At 32.1% G+C, this 25,461-nt stretch overlaps 2 protein-coding genes across 3 annotated transcripts in view; one reads left to right on the top strand and one right to left on the bottom strand.

The window, feature by feature from the left end:
- Positions 1–25,461, bottom strand: part of GEFmeso (Guanine nucleotide exchange factor in mesoderm) — a 221,402-nt gene that overhangs the window by 193,378 nt on the left and 2,563 nt on the right. Inside the window, exon 1 of one of the 2 annotated variants that reach the window (XM_036362972.2) lies at positions 7,153–10,097. The exons of the other annotated variant lie outside the window; for it this stretch is intronic. Within the exon in view, the coding sequence (XP_036218865.2) occupies positions 7,153–7,198 (46 nt within the window). The 5' untranslated portion in view covers positions 7,199–10,097. Of the gene's footprint in view, positions 1–7,152; positions 10,098–25,461 lie in introns of those variants that run through there. 2 annotated transcript variants of the gene reach the window in all.
- Swim (Secreted Wg-interacting molecule) overlaps positions 21,637–25,461 on the top strand; it is an 86,600-nt gene continuing 82,775 nt past the window's right edge. Inside the window, exon 1 of the mRNA XM_036362976.2 lies at positions 21,637–21,781. The gene's annotated coding sequence lies outside the window, so the exon portion shown is untranslated. The remainder of the gene's footprint in view (positions 21,782–25,461) is intronic.

The following is a 25,461-nucleotide window of genomic DNA, read 5'->3' on the forward strand; positions in this document are numbered from 1 at the left end:
ACAAACATTTTTTTAGGTTGATAACTTTTAATTGGCCAAAAAAGTTTCTAGAACACTTATAAAAATTTTAACTCGAAAATTTACTTTAAAACTTAGTGGGCCGCTTCTAGATGTTAAAAAAAAAATTTTTTTTTTGTCCTAAAATTTTATTTTTTTATAATCTACAAATTTTACCCTCGGGCTAAAAAAAAAAAATTTTTTTTCGCTCCACCATAATGTACATACATACATTTATATGGATATATGTGATTATTCATGCTTTCAAAAAATTATCCTCTGCTGTATCTCCAAATACAAACTAAACCTACATTCATTAAATGCATTGACATTTATTATTTGACTTACTTAATTGATTTTTGACTGCAGTGTTGCACACTACAAATACATATGTATAAGATACACAAGAGTACACACATACATACGACTTTTCATAAGAACATTTCCAAATGCTGCAGACACTTGCTGCGACATAATGATTGGATAACTGTCGACTTATATCACATATATATGCAAACACATAATATATGTACGTATACATATGCACATACATAGGTATGTATTTATATATAGATATACGAAACTACGTTGCATTGCCAGCACAAACACTGCTTCTACTTCCAATATTTGGACTTGTGTTGCAACTTCTCCGTATCTGCCACAAGTGCTTGACTTACTGTCTTTCACTATATATGTTTTTTGTTGGCTCTTTTATTAACTGTTCTCTTGTCTATATAGATTTGACTTTATTTTCATTACCACAGTATTCTAGTCTTATTTTTTTCTCAATTGCTCTTGCTTGTTTTGTTCTTCGTTTCACTTGTGGCCATTTAACGGTCAATGATAATGTCACAACATTAACACACACATACAAAAATTACATTTGCTCACAAGTGCATACATACTCGTATGTACATACATGCAACTTGATATCAATTTCATGCTCCACTTCTGTGCCATAGCACAAGTGAAATGTTGAGCATTTCTTTGCTTTACTTTAAGAAAAAAATAAATAAAAAACATCTATGATTTTAAAATTGAAAGCACTGAGTGCATACATATGTATGTACATATATATAAAGTACACATATTGTATTTAGTAAATACTTCACAGTATCACAGTTTTCTTCATTTCCACTTTCCTTTGCGTTATCAGCGCTTGCCAATGTCCGCTTTCAAGTCCAAGGGTCATTCTGTTTGCTTTTTTAATAAGACAACTATTTTTAGGTTTTTTTTAATGAAAATATGAAATTCGATATCATTTGTAAATATTATAGTTGCTGAAATTTATTGAAATTTAACGTTAATTTTCTTGATATGACAGACGAGTAAATATTTGAAGGCTTTTAGATAAATAACGATAATGCGGAGTTGATGGCTTCCTTTTTCAAGTTCAATGATCCTTTAATGGAAAAAAGAAACTTGTTTTCTGTGGTACGAACTAACTATTTAATTAATTTTATACAAAATTGACAAAAATATATATATTTTTTATTAAAAAATAAAGTTTTGAAACAAAAAAATTAACACAAACTATACAATATAATAAAAAGTAATACATGAAATAAAGAATATAATAGTGAAAATATTTTCTTAAAGTTTTTTTTGCAAAAAATGAGACTTTTTTTAATCAAATTTTGATGCACTGACAAAAATAATATTGTAACATCAAAAATTAAATAAAAATTAAAAAAAGTTTATGAAAATTAAAAAAAGTTTATGAAAATTAAAAAATAACTGTAATAAAATAAAATTAAATTAAATTTAAATAGCAAACATATTTTTAATAAAAAATAATAATACAAAAAAATTACAAGAAATAAACACAAAAAACAAACACAAAAAAACATTTATAGAAAAAATAATTATTTAAATAATTGAAAACAGTTTTTGTTTCAAAAAAATTTGGTGCAATGAAAGAATTACAAAATTAAACAAAAAAATTTTAAAATTGAAATAAAATGTATTTATTTAAAAAATATTTAGGTACAAAGGTAAAAATTATATTATAATAAATAAAAAAAAAATAATAATATAAAAATTGTACATAAATTTTATTAAACTTGTAGAACAATAAATAAACAAATACAATTAAAAAAACGAAAAAAAATTTTTAAATAAATAAAAAATAATAAATTTTGCAAAAAAATAAGAAGTAAACAATAAATACAAAAAATATAAAACTTAATCATAAGAAACAAAGCTTTAAAAAATAAATAAAATATCTTTTATTAAAAAATAAAATTTTAGTACCATAAAATAAAATAAAAAAGATGAATATTAAACCAAACTAAAATAAAATTAGAATAAAAACACAAGATATTTTTAATAAATTTGTGACAATGACCATAATTACTCTATTATTAATAAAATTTTTAAAAGTTAAAAAAAAACAAATATAACATATAAAAAAATAAGTAAGAAAATTTAAAAAAGATACAATTTAAAAACCAAGCATATTTTTGTTATTAAAAAACTAAAATAAAATATAGTATTGTAAAACCGTAATTATTAGAAATAATAACAAAAAATACAATTCACAAAAATTAATAAATTGTTTAAGGAAAATTCTGATACACAGAAAAAACTACATAGAAAACTATAAAAAAAATACATAATAAAAGCTAAAAAAAATTAAGAAACCTTACAAAAATAAACATTTAAAACAAACTAAAAAAATAAAAAGTAAAAAATTTAGAAAAATACAAAAAAAAAATAAAAATAAAAATAATAAATCTACCAAAGAGGAAACTTTCTATTTTTAGTTAATTCCCTTGGAATAGGCACTCGAAATAGCATTGAGGCACGTAAACGCATTAATATGCGTCAGTTCTGACCAAATCCGCTTGAAAGCACTTGAAGGTATGCGAAAATCAGAAAAAATTCTGACAACACTAAATATGTTTATTTGTAGATACATTTGAATGTTTGTGTGAATAGAAAATTATTTTCTAAAAACTACTTCCCGCAAAGGCCAATTATTCAAAGTATGCTGTGTTTTTGGAACTTATGAGTCCATTTATATGTACTTTCCTATATAAAATATAATACTACATATAACTATGTACATATAACACATTTGCGAGCATATAGAAAATAAACGATAAATTATGTGCATACATATGTAAGTTTATATGTATGTACATATGTCTGCATCTATATGAACTGAAATTTATTGTTTCGTAATCAATTACATTATTGCCAATACAAATGATCGGCAGGCTTTTTATTTGCCAATAAAGTGATCGACATTTGCGCGGGGCCATAGTGACTCAATCGGCCGAGCATATAAAGAACCCATGCTTCTGAGCAAATTAATCGCAGTAAATCTCATTACAGGAAGAATCCAATGAATTAAAGCAAGAAAGATCAATACCAAAAATTAAAAAAAAAAAAAAAAAAAATTTAATAAAAGGTTCAACTTCATTGCGCTTCCAAGCGCTGTCAATATTCGTTAGCGTATACACACATATATGTATGTATGTATGTATGTATTTGTGTGCTGTGCAAGCAAGTTGACAAGCCTTTGGCTAAATCCATTAAGAAATGAATTAAATGGACAAAAAAGGCTTAAAAGCCGCAAAGCATACAACGAATTAACAGTTAGTTGCAACACAGCTTCAAACCGAGCGAAGTCAGGCTGAAATGGAAATGGCAGTGAGGCTCAACGTGGCGTGGAGCGTAGCGTGGCGTGACAGGGCGAGGAGGCGAGAGGGCGAGCCGGGTCGCGCACATGGCATGGCGACAACATAAATACATACATACATACATACATACATATATATGTACATATGCCGTAAAGGGAAATGACCGCAAAAGCATGCGAAACTAAAATCAAAGCAGAATACTCACTGGCACAACCAATACAGTAACAACAACAACAATGGCGGTGACAACAACATGGCATGGCTGTAATAATGAAAACAACCGGCAATGCCGCAACAATCGCTGATGACAATAACCTTAAGAAAACAAGCAACAACAAGAAAAACAATACATTGACTACAACTGGCCTCCCGGCGCAGGGAGGCTCAACCGAGTGTTTGCATGTATCGGAGTCAATACAGAACTTCGTCTTCGCATTGCTATAATAAGAACACAAGAAAGAAAAAAAAAAAACAACAACAAATGCAAGTAAAGCGTATCTTCAAAAACAACAGCAACGCTGCAAAAATGTAAAGAACCTTATTAAGCGAGCCAAAAGCGGATTTCGGCATAAATTTGCCGTTTGCTAAGCACAGCATTCCTGCTTCCCAATGCCGTATAACGCGTTGCGCATGCGCCATACGCCAGCACGTTGCATGTGACTCAGACGCAGCACGACACAGCGTGATAGGGTCGGTGATTTGCAAAGCCTTGCGATATTTTATGTTGCAAGCTATAAATTGCTGTTCGATACAAAATGTTTGGATTGTTTTTTGCGCTTCTTTGAAATGTGTGTTTCTTTTGAAATCATTAAAAGTGAGTTCAATATTTCAGAAACGTTTGCTTACAAGTCAAAATTTCAAAAACGAGTTCCACGGTCCAATGTTAGAAGTACACAGATGAGGAAGTCTCATATAATACGAGTATATAATTTAATACATACATACATATACATATAACAGCTGTTGTTTTTTAGACATGTGGTTCTGAGTTTGATTTTTCATTTCATAATGAGCAAACTTTATGGAAAACTTTGCGGAAGGATTTTGGTTTTGTTTCATACAGACACGGCCGAGATGATTGACGCCTTGAAAGAGAATACTCGGCGCATGATTACTGATACACCGCTCCAATTGTTGCAAAAAGTGGTCGAAAAGTAGGCATCTGAAAACAACATGCCTAAAGAAAGCACTCTTTAGTGGCACGAATCCAACAAAACTATAAAAGATATTCAAAATCGGTAGTACTGATTCACTAAACTTATCTCTTTGTCTAACCGCGATTTTTTTAGAAAAAAATTTTGTTCGATTTCTGATAGTCTTTTTCAAATATTGAAAAATGCTGGTACCTAGCCGTAACTTGGGTTATACATATTAAGTAAACAAGTAAGGAAGGGCTCAATTCTGGTGTAACCGAACATTTTACACTCTTGCAACGTGCAAGGATCAAAGCTCGAAAATTTTTGTATTACGTAGATATATGGGGGCTAAGAGAAGTATTAACCCGATTTAATTCATTTTCGACAAGCAGACATAATATTATCATCATCCGTTTTCACACTCGTGTTTTTAAATAATTTTTCTTAAGTGAATTTAATATTGTAGCTTTAGTAGTTTAGGAGATATGTATATAATACCTATTAGAAAGCGGAGCCACACCCATTTTTTCAAAACTTTTAGCCCAATTACAGTTTTATATCTTCTTTAATGCTTAGTTATGGCATTTTATAGGTTTTCGATTAATGGCGTTCTGTGGGATTGACAGTGGTCCGATTACGCTTTTTTTTCATTAGGATAACTTAATATTTACTCAAGTTACAGCTTGCACAGACAGACAGACGGACAGACAGTTACTTGGATTTCAACTCGTCTCGCCATCCTGATCATCTAACTCGATTGTTGTTATGTGATACAAACAACCGTTAGGTGAACAACACTATTATACTCTTTAGTAACATATTGCAAAAGTATAAAAATATATTTTGGGCTTTAAGGTTCTGAAGCTGAAACCTACTACCACGTAGTCGACTACGACGCACCGGCAGAGGCATACAAGCATGTGTAAAGAGCAAAATTTTGACAAAAAAATTATTGCTTAATTAATGAAATTTGGGCGCGTAGGTAAACGACTATTAAAATGTTAAAAAACAAAACTTCGATTATAATTTTGTTTTTGGCTTAGAGTGCACATAAAGATTCTACAAACAATATTAAATTCGTAGGTAATAATTAAAAAGATGATTCATGTCCAATTCGAAGTATTTTTCAAGCGTACTGGAAGATTTTTTTTCTTACTACCGCAGGAAATTATAAAAGTTAGGCCTTTCTTAATGGCTCTGAAATTTTCCACACGTCCTTTTCTCCCTAAGAAGCTGCTTATTTATCGGAACCGCCGATATCGCAACACTATAGCACATAGCTGCCATAAAATCTGAACGATCAAAAACATGCCCGTGTATGGAACCTTTTCATTTAATGAAATATCTTCAAGAAATTTGGCACAGATTATTTTTTAAGGCAACGCTATTATATCTGTATTAATTAAATAAATCAGGTCATAGTATATAGCTGCCATACAAACTAGATAATATACATTAGGGTGGCGCAAAAAAAAAAATTTTTTGGCTTAGACTGAGGATAAAATTTGTGGATTATAACAAAAAAGAAAATTATTGGGAAAAAAAAATTTAACATCAAGAGGCTCACTTTTAAAGTAAATTTCGAATTAAAATTTTTATTTCGTAAAAAAATTGTTGATAAGTGTTCTAGAAGCTGTGGAGAGTCCTCTTAAAAATTATCAACTTTTTTTGTGGTCATTATTGGGTTAAAATAAATTTTGAGTCAAAAAACCTCAAATTCGATCATTTTTATATAAATGTGAAAAGTTTAAACCAAACAAATTTTTTTTCCAAAATTTTTCTTTTTTTATAAACTACAAATTTTACCCTCAGCATAAGCAAAAAAAATATAAAAAAAATTTTCGCTCCCCCGTAATATACATATGTATATTTTTTTTTAATAAGTAAGTACGTTATACAATTTAACTAACTTCATAACTAAAATTAAATTCTGCTGCACCAAAGGCGAAAATCCTATTTGATTAATGCTTTTGTTGCATTTTGCAGAGATCTCTGGGGAGCCACACCTAATGCACGCTAATTATTTCTAAACAACAGAAGATACATGTACATGTGGATGTATTGCAGAACGCATACACCTCTACCCACTAACACTTGCCGCATTTGATATAAAACAGCAGCGTGAGCGCTATCATTTATGGTAAATGCGTCAAACGCCTTTGGCAGAAATGGCAAACAGAAGTTAAAAAAAAAAAACACCAACAGCAACAAAATTGCAGATATACAAGTAGGAAGCAGCGCTATGCGCTAGAGTGTGCATCTTCTGTGCATAGTGCAAGATGAGTGCAGCCTTTTGTATTTATATATATTTTGTATTTATATCTATATATTGTACATAGTACTTATATGCTTGTATGTAGGTGAGCGCTTACCAAAAAAGTCCTCCCAGCGTTCCGAGTCGTCTGATTCTATATCCATTTTGGTGTTGTGACTCAAACTGCTTGTCGCTGGCCGCTTAAAACGTTGTCGAGTTGAGAATAATGTGTTATTATTGGTGTTGTTGTTGGTGTACACAAAACACTGTGTGCTTTACTTTTGTATTTATTGTTTTTGTATTCACTGATTTGTGATTTGTTAGATAGTGTGGAAATATTTTATGGAATACATTGACAGTAGCAGCTACTTTGTAGCGGCGTTGCCTGCAATGTTGTTTGTTTTTGCTTTTGTTATTTTTTTTTATTATTTGTGTTTTGCACGTCTAACGATGCTTTACTGTTGCACTTATGCGTTGCTGTTGTTATTTTTAAAACTCTGGCATTTATGTATTTGCTTCTTTTCTTGTTGCGATTTAAGGCAATGATGCGCTGTTGTGATTGGTGTTTTTTTTTATTATTTGTTGTTGTTATTGTCTTTACTATTCTTGTGGTTTGTATTATTTTTGTTATTAGCTTTTATTGATTTTATTGTTTTTGTTATTAGTTTATGTATTTATTGTTGTTGTATTTTTGTTTTCTTTTTGTTTTATTGTTGTTGCTGTTGTTTGATGCCTTATTTAGCCACAATGATAGCTCAACATTTTCTAAGAAGAATTTGCGCCGCAACACTTTAAGCCCATTTGAAGTGATTTTCAATTATTTTCTTTTCCCCCTCTTCTTTCCCCTCTCTGCGCCTGCACGCTAGCTGTGCTATGCTTGTATAAATTTCAGTTGCTTATTCTTTTCGCATAGTTGCACCGACATTTATAACCGTTCGAAGTTATTGCAGCGACGAGTGCAGTTTTAGATGTGTTAGCACACACACACACACACACGCACATATGCGCAATGAAGTATGCAGCTGATAGCACGTTTATGGGCAAACAATGTGCCATCCACTTTTCTTCTCGAGTGTCTAGATTTGTTAGTTGCTTGGGTGAACTGTGTAGCATGGAATTTAAACGTTTGCAATAATTCCCACAATTGGTAAGCGATAGATGTATGTATGTAAGTTTGTATATATGTATATATGTATAACTGCTTTAGAACTTTAGAAATGCGCTAGCAACACGTACATTGTTGCAAACACTTGCGCCACCGCTGCTAATTCACAAATAAGTTAGTGCACTAGTGCATATACGCAATCACAAAAGCAATTTAAAAAAAAAAATTAATATTAAATATTTTCGCAATTTTTTGCATATAATATTACGCAATATGCACTGCTGCGCTGCCTCTGCGCCATTTTAATTAGTTTTAACGACTACTGCTGGACTGCTGCAGCACTTCAAGGGCAACTGGGACTGATTGCGGAATTATAGGTATTTTACGACAACTTGACTAACAACTTGCAGGCGCTTTGCTTCGTTCATGCCGTGGTTCGCTTTGCCAACTCAATGTCTTATCGACAGTTTGCTTTTGTTCGAAGTCGGTGTGATAAGATAGCAAATAAGTGCTGGCTGGTTTCGTGGCTGGTGGGGACTTTTGGGTTATAAAATGTTTTTGCTTTTGTTTTTGTTTTTTTTATAAATTTTTAATTTTATTTGCACTGTAAGCACAATTTTTGCTGTATTTTAGCGTATGACTTGCTTTTGGATTTTTTTTTAGCACCAACTAACACAAAGGAATTGCATGTAATTGAATTTCGTTGGCAAGCGTTTAGTTTACACGTTCGATTTACTCGCTTAAATGTACGTGCTAACGGTGTTTTATCTTATCGCCGTCATACACGGTCGCGGGACGTACTAGGCCAATTGTGATAATAATTTCTATAAGCGAATTGCTTTTGTGCACCAGCGTCTTACGCGAGCAAAGGTGACGAAGCTTGTAGATACATGTGCATAAAGTTGTTGTGGTTGTGGTCTGTAACACTTATTTATTGTTTTTTGTTAGTTCTAAGCAGCACTTAAATCTCTCTTTATATAAAAAAAAAAATTATTTAAATTTTTTCGCAATCCAATAAGCTGCAACTGCATACGCACACCTTTATAAGAAATTGTCGTCGCGGCCTTCCACCACCCTCGCACACTTATCTGCTGCCTCACTGGCACGCTCAAGTTCGTTCTAATAGTCTCTCGCGTTCACTTTTTAGTATTAATATTCTGTATTGTTGTTGTTTCTGTGTTTCTTAGAAGCGTGCGCTGAGTAATCGCTTTCAGCCTTTGTTTTTATAACCGTTTCGGTCGCTTATCCACACACACAGTAACACGCACGGCGAATCTCTTTGTAAGCAGCAGCGCCCAGCTGTCAATCAAGTGGCTAATTTAATTGCAAAACTTGCGCGCACAACAACAATAAATAATTACAAAAACTATGCTCAGGAAATGGTCAATCAATGCGAGCAATAAGTTCGCCGTTTTGTTTTGATTTTGTCGAAGAAATAATGCAAAGCGAAATGGCAGCAAATGAAATTTGTTTGTATTTTTGACGTAGAAATTTAAACAACTGCAGCAAAGCTTGCGTGTAGTTGGAAATAACTGTAAGCGTTGAATGTGGGTTGGCAGCAGCGCTCAACTTTGCAGTCGTTTTTTTTATCAACTTTCGTTCTTTTTTATAATCTTTTTTTTTTGTTTTTGTTTTCGCGCATAAATTCTAATAATAACTTACGTTGACATTTCGCTTTTATCGCATTTTTTAATGATTATATTTTACTTTTCCTTTGCACATTCACCAAATAAAACGTTTCAGCAAATTTCGTACACTTTGCAGTCACATGTTGCCAATGCAAATCATTCGTGCAAAAAAAATTTACTTTCATAACAATTACTTTCCAGTTAAGTTTGCGTATTTATTAAAATTTTATTATTAATACCTATTAATAATTCTTAACGGCACATAATATCCGCCTGCCTTACAAGCGTCACTTATTGAGAAATTACCATTTAACCGCCGATCTGACTCATTTGTGCGACGCTCGAAAGAAAACTGAATTCAATTTGAGCAGTTTGCTCCCTTGAATGCCCCCATAATAAAGTTAGCCAAGCAGCCCACTAAGCAATCCGACAGGCAAGTAATCGAGCGAGACACGCGTTCGATCGTGCCAAAGTATCTTGTATCTCATTTAGTATACTATGACTCCAACTAGCAGCGGCTACTTGACTGGAGTTAAGCTGCAATACAACCGATTCGTTGCAACATGTTCGCTCCGGCAGGTAAGCGTCAAGAGAGAGCGTGAGCGAGAACTTGGAGCTTGTGTGTATGTGGCCTTTTATCTTTTCGTTACATTTTGTGTTAACTGATCTTATCAGCGTGTATACTTAGTACTTGACAGTGTAGTGGTGAGAATGTGTCGAGCAATCTTTGGGCGCTCATCAATAATTTGTGTGATTTATTTCCCACTGATAAGCGTATAAAAAAGGGCCCCTGAACGATACTTGTTATAAATTATTGTTAACAAGAAAAAAACTCCAAAGGTGAGTTACTGCTTGGTAGTACTTATATTAATCGATGATCGTGTTGAAATAATTTGGCTTTTTGATAGATATTTTCTTATAAAAAGTAATAGCTCTGATTTTAGGAATCATTTGACTGCGCTGAGTGCGTTTTCTTACATTTTAGCAGAAAGGAATCAGCCTATCGATGTTATTGATCTGTGTGTAGCTATAGTTAAAACTATTTGCGAAGAGTTGGAAAATAATTTCAAAGTTCAACCGGCCATTCTAGATCGAACTCCTCATTTATCCTGAAAAAAGATAATTGATTTTTCATTTTTGCTAGAAGTCGATTTTAACACACATTTTTCCAGAAGTCGGTTTTAACAAGCTTCTCTTGAGGTGAATTTTTTACCAATAAATCAGAATTATTTTCCTATCGGTCAAAGCTGTCCGCTTTTGAGCGATTGCTTCCTTCAAACGGTCCAATTGTGAACAGTATAGGTCCGAATTAAGAGCCTGGCCACAGAAGAGCGGCGGTAATATCACAAATCTTTGGACAATCGAAACAGCGCTTATATGTCAGTCCGATTCGACAATTTTCAACGAAGCATTTCAGATGGGGTAGCAGCTCCCAGCCAAGTACTTAGATTGTATACTGAACCGATTTTGCTTTGTGTGCAGAAGCATTGTCGAGTAACAAAGTTACTTTGCCATGTCTTCTGGCCCATTCTGGGCATTAGATGCGACGTTGCAGCACTTTTCTTCAAATTGAAATAAAAAATTAAAGCTTTCCGCAATTCATCTATTTCCGGTACAAAATTTGACATTTTCAACACAATGAAAAATATGATTTCAATGATTGTAAAGTTATTGAATATGTTTGATCGATGTCATGCCAACCGATCACAACAAATGTTCCTACCAACACATTTGTATCTTAACGCTCACTTCATACCGGTACAACTCGCTGCTCGCTGGAAACTAAAAATTGGCATTACAAAAATGATATGGAAAAATGCCTTCATCAGCAACTATTTTGCATAATATGATCGATTAGTGCCAACTTTTCAGCACGCCTTATGTTGTATTGTTTTTTTTATTTTTTCTTTATACAATAATTGAATCTCTTGAGTTTTTCTTGTGAATTATAATTATTAGAATACATTTTGCTTTTATTTAACTATGCCGCTCCATATTCGTCAGCTTACATTGTGCAAGTCTTTTTCACGCTTCTGCATTATGGCTCAAATTGAATTCACAACAAAATTTCACTTTTCACATTGAAAAAGAAAAAAGCATTCTTCATTACAAATTCATTGAAAAAACGTCGGCGAAATGTCATTGCAACTTCAGTGAATGCCGCAATGCGGAAAGTCCAGATTTCATCAATTAGCGCCTCCCTCAATATCTAAATATTTAACCTTTTCGTATGGCCATACTATATATATATGTATATCTAAGTATAAGTATATGCAGTTGCATTATAGCGTTAAAAGCGATTAAATTTTTAAACGCTTTGTACTTTTTGTTCCAGTTACATATTTATTTCTGTATTTATGTATGTATGTATATATGTATGAAGATATATTTGTATGCACCGAAAAAAGGTGCTAGATTTTCTGAGAACTTTGTTGTGAAAGTAAAACTTTTATGACGCCCCTTCGTACATACATACATATGTGTGTACATATGTCAAGTGTAGTTACAAAGTACAAAATTTAAGTGCATCTGCCAAAAGGTTTCGCTTGATTGAAATATCGTGACGCTTAAATAAAAAATTTAGAAACTTATAACTTTCTCTTTTTTCATTCTACGTATTGCATTAGAATGTACATAGTTCGTTCTAGATTTCAATGTGGCAATTTAAGAGTGGATGGCAATAACTAAATATTGATATTCAAGGAAGAAAAGTTAAAGCCAAAGCTAAACTTAGATATTAGACTAAAGACTCAAATATGAAAATATAATTCACACAAGAGAAGTTTAAAAGCATTTAGAAAGAATTGTGACTGCCAAATTTCGATCTTAAGTTTTTTTAAATGACTTTTGAAAATATTTAAAAAACTATCAGGACATTTTAATACAAATAACTAAAATTTACAGTTAGCCATCTACCTGGAAAAATTATATCCTGAAGTATACTACACATAAGTCTGGCCAAGCCTATTTTTCTCTTCGAATGCGGCCGCAGTTCTTGTCAACTCAAATTCAATAGTAAATAAACTCTTTATTAAAAATCACCAAAACCTCATTTACAATCTTTTTTTGTCATTTTCCACCTGTTTTTTAAGGATATGCACTATTAATCGATTAGGTTTAATAACAATATCGAACTGCCCAAACCATTGTATTTTGTGTGTAAAAACCTTATTCCTTTATTTTTATACCCTGAACAGGGTATATTAAGTTTGCCACGTAGTTTGAAACATCCAGAAGGAAACGTTGAAGACCCTATAAAATATATATATTGCGAGCTAACCCGATTTAGCCATGACCATCTCTCTGTCCATCTGTTAGTCTGAACATCTCTCAATTTTTGAGATATCGATCTGAAATTTTGCTCTCTCTCTCTTTAAGAAGCTGCTCATTTGTCAGAACTGCCAATATCGGACCGCTATAGCATATAGGCACCATACGAACTGACCAATCGAAATTAAGTTCCTGTAAGGAATCTTTTGTATTTGTGAAGGGTATTAAAGCTTCGGTACAACTGAAGTTAATGTTTTTTTTTTGTTTTATGTATTTATGAATATATGTATATACTGTTTTATACTTCACTACAGTGGAAATAGAAGGGTATGAACGAAATATTTCACGTAAAGTCTAAAAGTCGAGACATTGAAAGAACTTCTCTCCGCACTGTATTTTATAATCCGTTTTAATGCCTAGATCTACATAAATATATTTTTAGAGTTTTTCAATTAAAAATAGTTGCATGTTCTTTCTGTAATTTTATAACACTTTTTTTTAGCGCCGTCCAAAATCGCGTGTAACCCGAAAAATATTTAATTTTTTTTTCAAAAATGTTGCTTTGTCTTCTTAAAATACATATAAATATACGCATACTATTTTAAATAACTGTCAGACCAGGTGTGTCAAAGAAGCTCCAAAACCACCGAACGTTTAGCGATAGGTTCTGTTTTCTGATGATCAAAAAATTGGCAGTGGCTCCTCAACTATATAAATTTAACAGCCTAAAAGTATGCAATAAGAACATACTGTACGAACAGTGTGGCATTAAATAATGAAATAGTGAGAATATTTAAATTTTTTTTGTGTAAATTTTGACGAATATATAGAAAAATATATGCAACAAATAATAATGAATTAAAACATTTATGGTATGACACTTTAATTTATCTGACATTTGGAAAATCCCTTAAGTTTATAATCGCTTTTTAACAGTTGACTGATTTCTTCGAAACTTCATCATGACAAAAATTGGTTAGGGATTTACTATGATCTGCCAATGGTTGATTACTATTAAAAGAGCTAGAAAATTTAAAACTTGCGATCGAATTTATGCTTTTTGGGACTATGTTACACTAATCACGTCCAAAAATTTTCACCACTCTCTAATTTCTTGAAGTCATTTTTTAATACTAAAAAATTGTATGCATCTGAATTTTATTTTAGTTCGGTTTGCAACCGGAAAAGGAAACAATTTTCCATCAGTTACAGTGATGTCGAAAAAATGAGATAAAAATATGGTAGATTATGCCAATCAATTTTACTCGAATAGGTGTTCTAGTATAAACCGCAAAAGATTAACCTGTAAGTTTTCATCTTTTAATCATGGAATTGTGCACGAATTCTCCCTCTACAGTTCAAAATGTGTGTTACTAGGGTGGGTCCAAAATTAAAAATTCTTTTTTTTCTCTTTTTGGTAGAATGTCTCGCCAAGTATGAGCTCTTAATTGTAAATTAAAGGTCCTTCGCCTTACAGTTTTCAATTATTTTCTTATTATCGAAATTCAAATCAGGCTTCTAACTACTTGAAAAATTATTGTATTTCGTTTCATAGATTTTGTAGAAAATTTAATTCTCTACAAAAAAAATGGACCTTTTAACCGTTGAATTTTGATTTTATGTTTGATTATTTTAAGGCAATTTATTTTTTTGCTTATGAATTTTAAAACTTAATGAGATAAAATCATTTTGATAGTTTTTTAAAAAATTTACTGCTCTACAAAATCATCGTTTACAATTTTTCGATTAAGTTAAGCGTTTAGGAGATATTCATCGTCAAAAATCAGAGAAAAAAGTATTAATAAAAAAAAATTTTTTTAATAAAAATCAAAAAAAAATGAGACATTTTTGTTATTCCAGTAAATTTTCTACAAATCTATGAATTTTTTTATCTGATCATATGATCTTTAATAGACGAAATTTACTCAAAAACTAAATCAGCATTAATATACTAAATGATCCATATAGTCGCGGTTTACTGTAAAGCAACTGCCTACCCGTATGTGACGCAAAAGAAGTCATAAAAACAAAATGAATTTCTTGCAGCAACAATATGAAATTGTGCTGGTTCACTTGAGATCAACTCAACTAGCTAAGACACTCCAGGCTAACTGAACTCAGACACTTTGGCTGCTTCCTTTGATTGCGGCGATAAGAGACGTTGAAATGTTTACTGTCTGTGACACTTGCAATGGCGTTGGGTCAGATTGAATAAATACTTCTACATATATGTATATATATGTATGTATGTATATCGCGCAGAAATAATACAAATAGAATTCTTAAACCATCAACCGTCGAATTCATAAGAAATACTTTATTTGGCCACAATTTGTGTCAAGGGCAACACTGGCAAGCAGGCACTTTACATTGAACTACATACAGTGCATCACAAAAATACGTACGCAGTGTGTTTATCTGTTTTGTCATGCGAAAAAAAGCCTTAAAACTAATATTATTAACCAATTATTAACTTATTTTTCTATTTTCAATTATTTCATATATTTATATTTCTCCAGTAACAAAAAACCCAAACTTAAAGTAATAATTTTTCAAATTACAGAAAAGAATGTTCCAATAGCTTAACATTACGTCACTAAAGTATGTTTGCACTAAAAATAAATTGCGAAAAAAATGTTCTAACGGGTTTATTTTTGAGCTTGATAGACGGTTAATATTTGGATCACTTGGTCACTGAAGGTGGAATCTTGCTCCATTCTTCGATTAACGCAGCTTTCAAAGTTTTTTTGCGGGTTATTTGGTGTCTTCTGATTTGTCTTTCTTAATAATCCCACAAATGCTCGATAGGATGGACATCAGGATATTGGGCTGGTGTTTTTAATTGTTTGGGTGTCTTGTAAAAAAGCCATTCTTTAACAATGCGAGCGGTGTGTTTTGGATCATTGTCGTGTTGTAAGACAAATGATGCTTTAAGTCCCAATTTAGCCGCACTTTCGTTCAAATTTGCTTTTAAAATGTTAAGGTAATCATATTTGTTCATCGTATGCTAAATTAACACAAGATTACCTACTCCAGATCCTGCCATACATCCTCACACCATAAGCAACCCACCATGTTTTACCGTGGCAGTCATATTCCGTGGTTCAAGCGCAGTATTCACTTTTCTCCAAACTTTTTCATGTCCATTCGAGCCAAAAATATTGTATTTACTTTCGTCCGAGGCACTAACAGAATTCCTGAAATGTTCGTCTTTATTTTCGTGCTCTTTCACAAACTTCAATCTTTTTTGTCTGTTAGTGTTGCTTATGAATGGGTTTTTACGGACATTACGACCATGGTAGCCAGCATCATACAGTACTCGACGAATAGTTTGGGGATTGCACGTTTTACCAGTCTCGTTTCCTCTGTACTCACTTTTGGTGCACTCTTCTTTGGCTTCACCTGTATCTTTAGTGTTATAATACGCCGCTCGTTTGCATCATATAATTTTGGCCGCCCAAAACTTTCCTTATTTTTTGTATTTCCCTCTTTTTTATATTTTTCGATTATTTCTTGAATAGTTGAACTACTTTTATTTGTAATTTATCCAATTTGTCTCTGACTTTTTTGTTCTTTATGTAGTTTTATTATAACATCTTTTAAATCTTGTGATAGTTATGTTCCGCGCGGCGTCAAAATCAAAATTTTAATTAAATTAAGGTTAAAATTTTATTAAAACTTGTAAATCTTTATATCTTAAACAAAAAATAACTATTTAATGATTTTGAAGCGAACATTTACTGTGTGCCAGTCGAAAACATACTGAAATGGTAAATTGCATAATTGCATACATATATATGTGACGTGATTTTTGGTTTTTACTGAGAAAATCAAACGGTTCTTAATAACGGGAAATGTGAATGACATCGATCTATCATACTAGGGAAGACGATGTTATGTACAATATAATTGTTATTGTTAAAAACACGAAAAGTTTTATTTTTATTTTGCAAGTGATATGACTTTTTTACGCATATACATAGTGCATACTAATTTTTGTGATACACTGTATATGACTTGAGTTTGTGTGAATTTGTTAAAGAAATTATTTGCGATCAATAAACAGACTGCAGATCTTTATCGCTGTTATCCCAAATATACATACGCTCTCATATAAAGCGCAATTGTGGACTTGAGGACGTGTAAAGAGTTGTTGTTGTAGCTTTTGTTGACATTTAAAGCGTTTTATTGCAAGCTCAGCATGAGCTCTTTATTGGCGGTTTTGTGGTGCTGTGGTTCAAATAATTTCATACAACAAAAAATGTCGTGTTTCATGGAAATTAATTAATTTTTTCGTGTTTACTTTATGTTTCATTCAGTAACGCTGGCCGTTGCGACACAGAAAAAAATTGGAGTCATAAAACACCCTCATTACGGAGATCGTTTTTATTCTTTTTACTTGGTTTTCACAATTGGGCGCGCCTTTTTTAATTGAAATATACATTTTTTTTATGCAGCATTTACAAATTGCATTGCAAATGAGAGGAAAGAAGAAAATATAAACAATTTTGAATAGATTTTGGTTTGTCGGTTGTTTTCTGGGGTCTATTGAACTTGTTGCAATCATTAAATTATGTAGTAGGTGGCACATTTCACACCCAAAAATAAATATAGAAAATTTTCAACGAATTTGTATGCATATGTATATAGTATTCTTTTCAATGTCAAGGTCAATGATTTTTTCACGGTAGTTAATTTATTGAATTTTCACAACTACTGTCAGACAAATATGAACACAATGACAAACTTTTTAATTATAAGTGAGTTCTAGTGTTGTTTGTTGGACTTGCTTGTATTTTTAACACTTACATGGAAATCTATTAACATTTACGACCACTTATTATTTTAACAAATCAAAAATATATATTCGATACTTTTTGTTGCCTTCTAGTGTGAAATGTTGTAAATTGATTTTCTCGAAATTTAATTATTCATTATGTTGCACTAAAATGCATGTGAGTTGTTTGCTATGCTTGATTTAGTTGGCGCTAAAGCGTTTTAGATAGCTTTGAACAGAAACAACCGTTCGCTAACATAAATTAATTATTTGATTAATTGCTTCTCATGTAAGTGTTTCGATCAAAAAAATGTTTGGAATTCCTTTCAACAGTAGCTCGATAAGCACCATAAAATGTAAACTAGAATTTTAAGGTCAAATAAGTGTAATGCAGTACTCGTAATATATATTAAAATGTGAAAAAAAATTTAATAAATTTTATAAAAAATATTTATGCGTTATACGCATTTGAATAGATGTGTAATTTTAAATTCAATCTTAGTAATATAAGATATGTACATAAAATAAAGCTTGCCACCTCACTTAAGAGCTGCTCTCAGCAATTAAGAAGACATGATAGAATCGGCCAGCCATATAACAGCGTATTCAAATTTTTTTCAAAATATCTCACAACAGTTGCACAAGACTTGTACTCAAAATCCTAAGAAGAAGCTTTGCGCAGAGCTTAAAACACAGAGGAAATGCTGTAAAACCAGAATTGATATCTCAGAAATTTTATGTTTATTTCTCTTTTCATTTACCTATCATATCAGTATCGTGCAGTCGGAAGTAAAGTAGTTAGTAACTTCAGTTTTAGGCATCAGTAGTATAAAGCTAGCTGATCGAGGCTGACGGATTCTTAGAAGGCACCGAGGTCTTCACCTATAGAAAACAGAAGAAGGTAGCACATAATAGAGCAAACGAGTTTTTCTTCTCAAATGCCTAGCTCTAAAACGCATCAAGCAAAAGATCATATCTATCTGATATGCTAATCTACTTTCGCTTACGATAGATGCCCTCAGCACCAAAAAGAATATTGGTCACAAAAAAATAGTCTTAAAATCATATTTTCAGGAACCGAAACAGTTATGCATATGTGAGCTGAATGCGAAATGGAAATCTTAGGAAAGCACTTAGGCCAACGCAACCATGAGGCTAAAGTATAAATCAAGGAAATGGAGGTAATTAATATATTCCGATTGATAATCCATATCAGAATTGACTTCTAATCGGATTAAATCGGTGGGATGGTGTCCTCTTTATCAAGCTTATCGTTTTTACAGTTTCCGGCGATTCCGCAGTGACCGGACGCCCAAACAAATCTCACTCTGAAGGAAGCTGCACTTCGGAGCGATTGATGATAGCCACATCCAAGCCGGTACAGTGGTCTGGCTAAGTTATAGTTTATGGAGAGCTCCCGACAGAAGACTCTCCTTCCTGTCCTCCCTCTTAACTTCGATCCGTCACTGAAAAAGTTGACTGCAACTCTTCTTAAACGGCTTCACCCCGGACACAAATCCCTCGCTAGAGAGTGTCTGGTTTGAGATTAGATAGTGTTGCTGCATTATTCAAACTATGCGGATATACTTCTTATGAATGATAATTTATAAAAATATAATATATAAAAAAAAATACGCTTTCCTTTTCAGCAATATTTACAATTGATAACAACGAAAGATAACCTCAAAAACAGAAAAGAAAAAACAAAAGCAACGCAAACAAAAAATTGTTTAGCTGGTAAAAAATACCACACGTTTGTATTTCAAACCAACCTTCACTCAAATTCATATAAAAAACAAGTAAAATGTAGCAAAGTAGAGAGAGCACTGCACTCTTGCTCTTTTATGCTCTGATTTTACTGCAATGTTGCAGGTAATGCTTCCGCGAGTGTTGAATTGGAGAATGCTATTTCTAACAGCAATGCAAATGAACAGTGATTGCAGAAAATTTAGAGCATAAAAGAGTAGGAAATGAAGGAACGGAGCCTACGCTCACATTTGTAAGGAAACCAACAGCCATTGCAAAGAAAACGTTTGCAAAAAGAGAAGGTTGGAAAGGTGCTCATAGTGAAAAGTTTGGGTATTTATTTCTTCAATTACTATAGCATATAGCTGCCATTCAAATTGACTGATCAAAATTAAGATTAATATCTATTTATACCCTTTTGTGCTATAAAAATGTGCCGGTAAAGCTTCATTGCAGCCAAAGTTATCGTTTTTTCTTGTTCTTAATCATGTTTTGAATATATTTACTATCACTTTACTTTCAGCTTATTGTAAATTTATGTAACTTCTATCTCTCTTTCTATCTAATTTAACCAAAATATGTATACCTTCACGAAACAAATAGCAGCCAAGTAAATTAAGGTAATCTAGCAAAAAAGGTCTACTTTGGAAGAAGTAAGTCCTTAGTTGATGAGTTTATGGTTATTATTACGACTGTGAGAATGGTATTTCTACGAGGGGCTTTTTACAAATAATCCCAGAGTTTTAATCCACCGAGATTTTTGTCGTTTCATAGCCTCTAACGATTGTTGAGTTTGTTACCAGATCTACTATCTCTATCTATCTGCGACTAATATAGAGGAGTTGACTAATAAAAAAATACTGCTTTCGCTGGCTAGGCTATGTGAGGGAAAAAATTGTTTTCAGCACCTATATCATTAATCTGTGACAACTAGGTAGTGGAAAAGAAAGAATAAGGACTGCTCTTCTCACAAAACGAGTAAAGAAGAACCACTGGATTTTTCTTTTACCCAAAATAGCACTTAGAATGGAAGCTTCAGTTTGTTTGAATTAGGTGTTGGAAATTGATAAAAATTGATCTACGAATTACCAATAATATAATAATTTTCGTTATTCTAGTAGGATTTATGCTGAAAATATCGGTCAATACATAAATTATCTTAATAAAATTGTGTGAAAATATTTATTTGAACCTAATTTAGTTAAATACTAATGAAATCGGTCCAAACTCTCCCCAATTCACTTAATATAGTGAGTTTCGACCATCCGGTTGGTTTTGTACCGAATATATCGGTCAATATGAGGAATTTTAATGAAATTAAGTAGACTATATAGATTAGCATTAAAAATTAATAGGCCAAACTTCGGTCTAGCGACTAGACTCTAGCCTCATATACCTATTTTAAAGAATTCCGTCACTGTTTTCGTTCTATTACCAGAAATAATATATTAATATGTAAGATATTTGAATTGAACATTTTATTTTTGACACAGTGTGATTTGGTATAGTCGATCCATATGTCGGTATGTCGCAAACGTACTTAGCCTTTCTTACTTGTTACACAAGTATAATTGAACAACTTTAAAACTTAAGTACTCGTCGCGTTCACACATTTCAATTATACATATTGAACTGAGTAAATAAAATTAACGCATAACTGCGACTGAGACTATTGTAACGGCAACGTCATGCGCACTTATGTGCAGCCTCCACTGTAACGCAGTCGCGGCGGCTGCGCGCATTACCCACACAGCTACCTGTCACCGCACGTGCGCTTGCTGCGCTGCAACGCGGATTTTCAGTCCGATCAGCAATCAGCCGCCTAAGCTGCAAATCAGTTGGATTTGTGGCTTAGCAGCAAACGGAGGAAGTGATTTTCAAGCACAAAAAGTGAAGTTGTGAACTAATTGTTGCACAAAAGTATGCGAAAGACCCATTGGAAATGGTTAATACACTTAAAATATGACATTTGCGTGGGTTATATGATTAAAAGTGTGAACTGTGTCAGTTAACGGTAAAGTACTTTAGTGCGTTACAGTTGAAAGGTTGTGAATATTGTAAAATTCACTAATATTTGAAGATTTCTAAAAAAAAAAAGAAAAAGAGATTACATTACTATTTGCAATAACAATAAAGTGCATCTTTGTGCTGTTGCCGTGCAAGATAGACAACATCAACAAACTGTGCGCTGCAACAGTTAAATTGTCGCACTTTCTCAACGGTAAGTACAAATGTCACAATATGAACTCATTTGCATTTCATATGTATGTATGTATATACCTGAGTATTCGTCACTGAAATGGCGACAATATTCATTCATTTATAAATTTACGTCCGCTAGTGGTTCCCAGACTCAATAATGTTTTTGATTCCCATTTAGTTGTTTTCTGCAATTTTTTTGTTGTTTTTTTTTTTTTTGTCTAACGCTCACAATGTCGGCCCACGCAAATTTGTTTGCATTTGTCTGTTGAATGCGCATTTCTCGCTTTGAAGGTAAACATGGAAATGTTATAAAATAAAAATTACTTACGAATATTGCGATGCAAAGCTATACATACGCACTTACATAAACACATATAGCTATATTTCTATATCTTCTTACATACATATGTCTATGCTTTTCAAACGGACAAATTGCGGTTGCACTTGAGTGTAATTCAGTTCATACTTATTTGTATTGAATTACTCACGCATTACATAATTAAAACTTGTAAATACCAAGTATAATTGATTTTCGAAATTTCACACCCACTTCAAAACAGTCTCGGAAACTTTTCAGTAGCGTTGTTTATAAATAAATAGGTATAAATATTTTAATTTAAATAAGCCAGTACTTAAGTATTGGATCAACGCCTTAGAAATTTTTATTATCGTCGATAATTTTCAAATATACAAAAAAAAATATTTAAAATATCCGCCTCACTACTATACTCACATGCCTTACCTCCTGTCAACAGTTGACACTGTAAGATTAACTGTCAAACTAAGCAAATGTACGAACTACCACTACGTCGGATCAAGGTTCGAACCCTACAAGTATTACGAGCAACATCAAAAACATGTTTTTTTTTTTTTAAACGGTAGCTCCTCGTTAGACGAAGTCAAATATCCGCGTGTACATATTTTTGCTCTGAATTTTTTTTTTCTTAAAAAGTTTAAGCTATTTGGAGACGGTTTACAGTGTGTAGCTCCAACAAATTGGAGGCCAATTTCAAAGTATACACCTCAAAACCTCAAATAGAAGTAGAAGCTCAAGCAACTGCCTATCAAGGGTATCAATAGTATTATAAGCAAAAATAAAAAATATCATCAAGTTAAATAGGTTTGTTTTTCGAGACAGTTCTTGTTTACAATGAACATAGAGACATAAAACGCTTCAAAAATGTCCGCCAAACGATTTTTCGAGCGAATTATGTCTAAAAAGTCATGAAATGATCGGAAAATGACGCGACATAATATTTCAGTGCATAAATAGCACTTTAAAATATTTCGTTTGACTACGATTTATGAGTCTTTGAGCAGTAATTGTGTACGAATGGTGGCAACATGACAATATCCCTGAGACCAGAGAGCTATGAGAAAGATACTGATCGACACTAATTTCTTATGCGCCTACCTTAAACAAAATATCGACAAGTACAAAAAAATTATTTGATTTTAGTATACTACTATGTCTAAACAGATTCAATATTTTATACGATCGGTTTTTCTTCGGGATTCTTGGGATTTTTCGGGATAAATTCTATAAAGATCAGCATTAGCAGTTAGTTAGCCAAAGTAAAAGTCTTGGAATTTTCGAAATTGTAAGTAAAAATTGCTAAAACTAAAGAGAGTCGGGGTGAGAAATGTTTGTCAAATTATGAAATATATTCTGAAATTGATGAAAGTATCTTGGAAAAATCGAGTCGGGAATCAAAAATATATGTAGATGAAAAAATTTCTATCAGTTATTTGAATAATTTCTTTTTTATAAAACCACATTACAGCAAGACCAAACTTAGACAATATCTCATAGAAATATTTTACAGCGAGAGTGTTGAATGTAATATTTATGCAGAAATAAATGACTAGCTTGCATCATATCTCATATTAAAAAACACAGAAGCAGGTCATAAAATTGTGTCTCTTAGACAGGCACTAAAATAATTAAAAGGGTTTTATTAAACAATAATTAAATAATAGTAACAATAGTATAGTATTAAAGTATAGTAACAAAAACAAATACGAAACAACTCTCTCTGAGTAGTCATATTCAACATTTCATTGCCTATTTATAGTGGTAATCGATAGCATTTCCTTTTTATTACAATTATTTATTAATGCAATTACAGCATTACTTTGCTACTATATATATTTGAGTATGTAATACATATACCATACATATACTATGGAATAAAATTGTTTTGTTCTGCGCTGTGTTTGTTGCATTTGCGGTTAGCCGCAATCTTGTCCGTGGCACATGTTGCCTTCGGTACAGTTCAGCTACTTTAGTTTGCAGGTAATCAATTTGCGGAAGAAGAATTCTAACGACGTTCGGGTAATCGAGATGTTGCAAAATATTGATGAATTATGTACTGATTTTACATATATATTTATATATGAACAAATTGTCGAGTATTTGACAGAGTAATTGCAGTTGATTTACTTTAAGTCTAACGATTAATGTTTGTTAGTTTGTATGGTCGATTTGAATTTTTAACGCAATAATTATAGTGGCTTCTGATATACATTATATATTAAATGTTTGTACATACATCTATCATAGTATGTGGTTACTGAAAACAATTCAAAATTAGCACTAATGAAGAAAGCTAGGAAAAATATACATAATACCGTACGTACTCACATCTTTAATTTAGACAGTGTTTGCAATAGAGTTGCCACCTGACGAAAATTGAAATATTACAAAATATATACCAATCACAAGACCTTTTCCGGGAAGTACTCGTGAATATTTTAATATAAAAATTTGTTGGAATAATATTGCCATCTATTTATAAAAGTATAACGCATAACGGAAAGGAGGCGTTTAAAAAGCCTTCCAAAATATATTTGAGAATACAGCGATTGAGAGATATTTTTGAAACCAGTTGTTATTAAAATATTAACTTAATTATGAATAAAATATGAAAAAAGAACTGTCGATAATATGAAAAGCTTTTAAAATCATCTTCAAGAGGTATTGGGTATAGTTTTCATTTGTTTTGGATTAGAATTATCATCAGTAAATATTGATAAATATATGTCAGGAAGTATTAATATTGCTTTTTCGATTTTTTTACTTTACCGATTATGCCAGTAATATATAATTAAATTATGGTATACCCTGAACAGTTTGTAAATCCAGAAGGAAATATCGGAGACCATATAAAATACATACATATGTACATATATACGTATACATATATTTAAACGATCAGCGTGACGAGCTGAGTTGATTGAGTCTTGTCTGCCTGTCTGCGTAAGCTTCTCAGTTTTTAAGATACCGATCTAAAGTTTTGCACACAACCTTTTTTTCCCAAAAAGCTGCCCATTGGTCGGAACCGGCGATACCGGACCACCGCTGAACCATCAAATTTAAGTTCATGTATTACCCAAGCTACTTTAGTTGTCGATGAATCGAACAAACAACTGGCTAAACTAAATGGTGAAAGAAGAGAAGAAATGTATACAATATTGAGAAGTTAAAAGTTCTTATGAATTGTTCCTTTCTTACGATTGTAAGAATCGCAAATAACACATGAATTTTAAAATTTATCCGAATAAAGAGAATTTGTTAAAGACTTAAAGGTGCGCAGTTAGCTTTTGCACAAATTACGATTTAGATAATTTATCAATGTTCTACACTAATCTCCATAACAAACATGATTATACAAGTTAATTATTTGCAAACAAATTAAT

The sequence above is a fragment of the Bactrocera oleae genome, chromosome 4 (genome assembly GCF_042242935.1).
Source record: "Bactrocera oleae isolate idBacOlea1 chromosome 4, idBacOlea1, whole genome shotgun sequence".
NCBI classification, from domain to species: domain Eukaryota; kingdom Metazoa; phylum Arthropoda; class Insecta; order Diptera; family Tephritidae; genus Bactrocera; species Bactrocera oleae.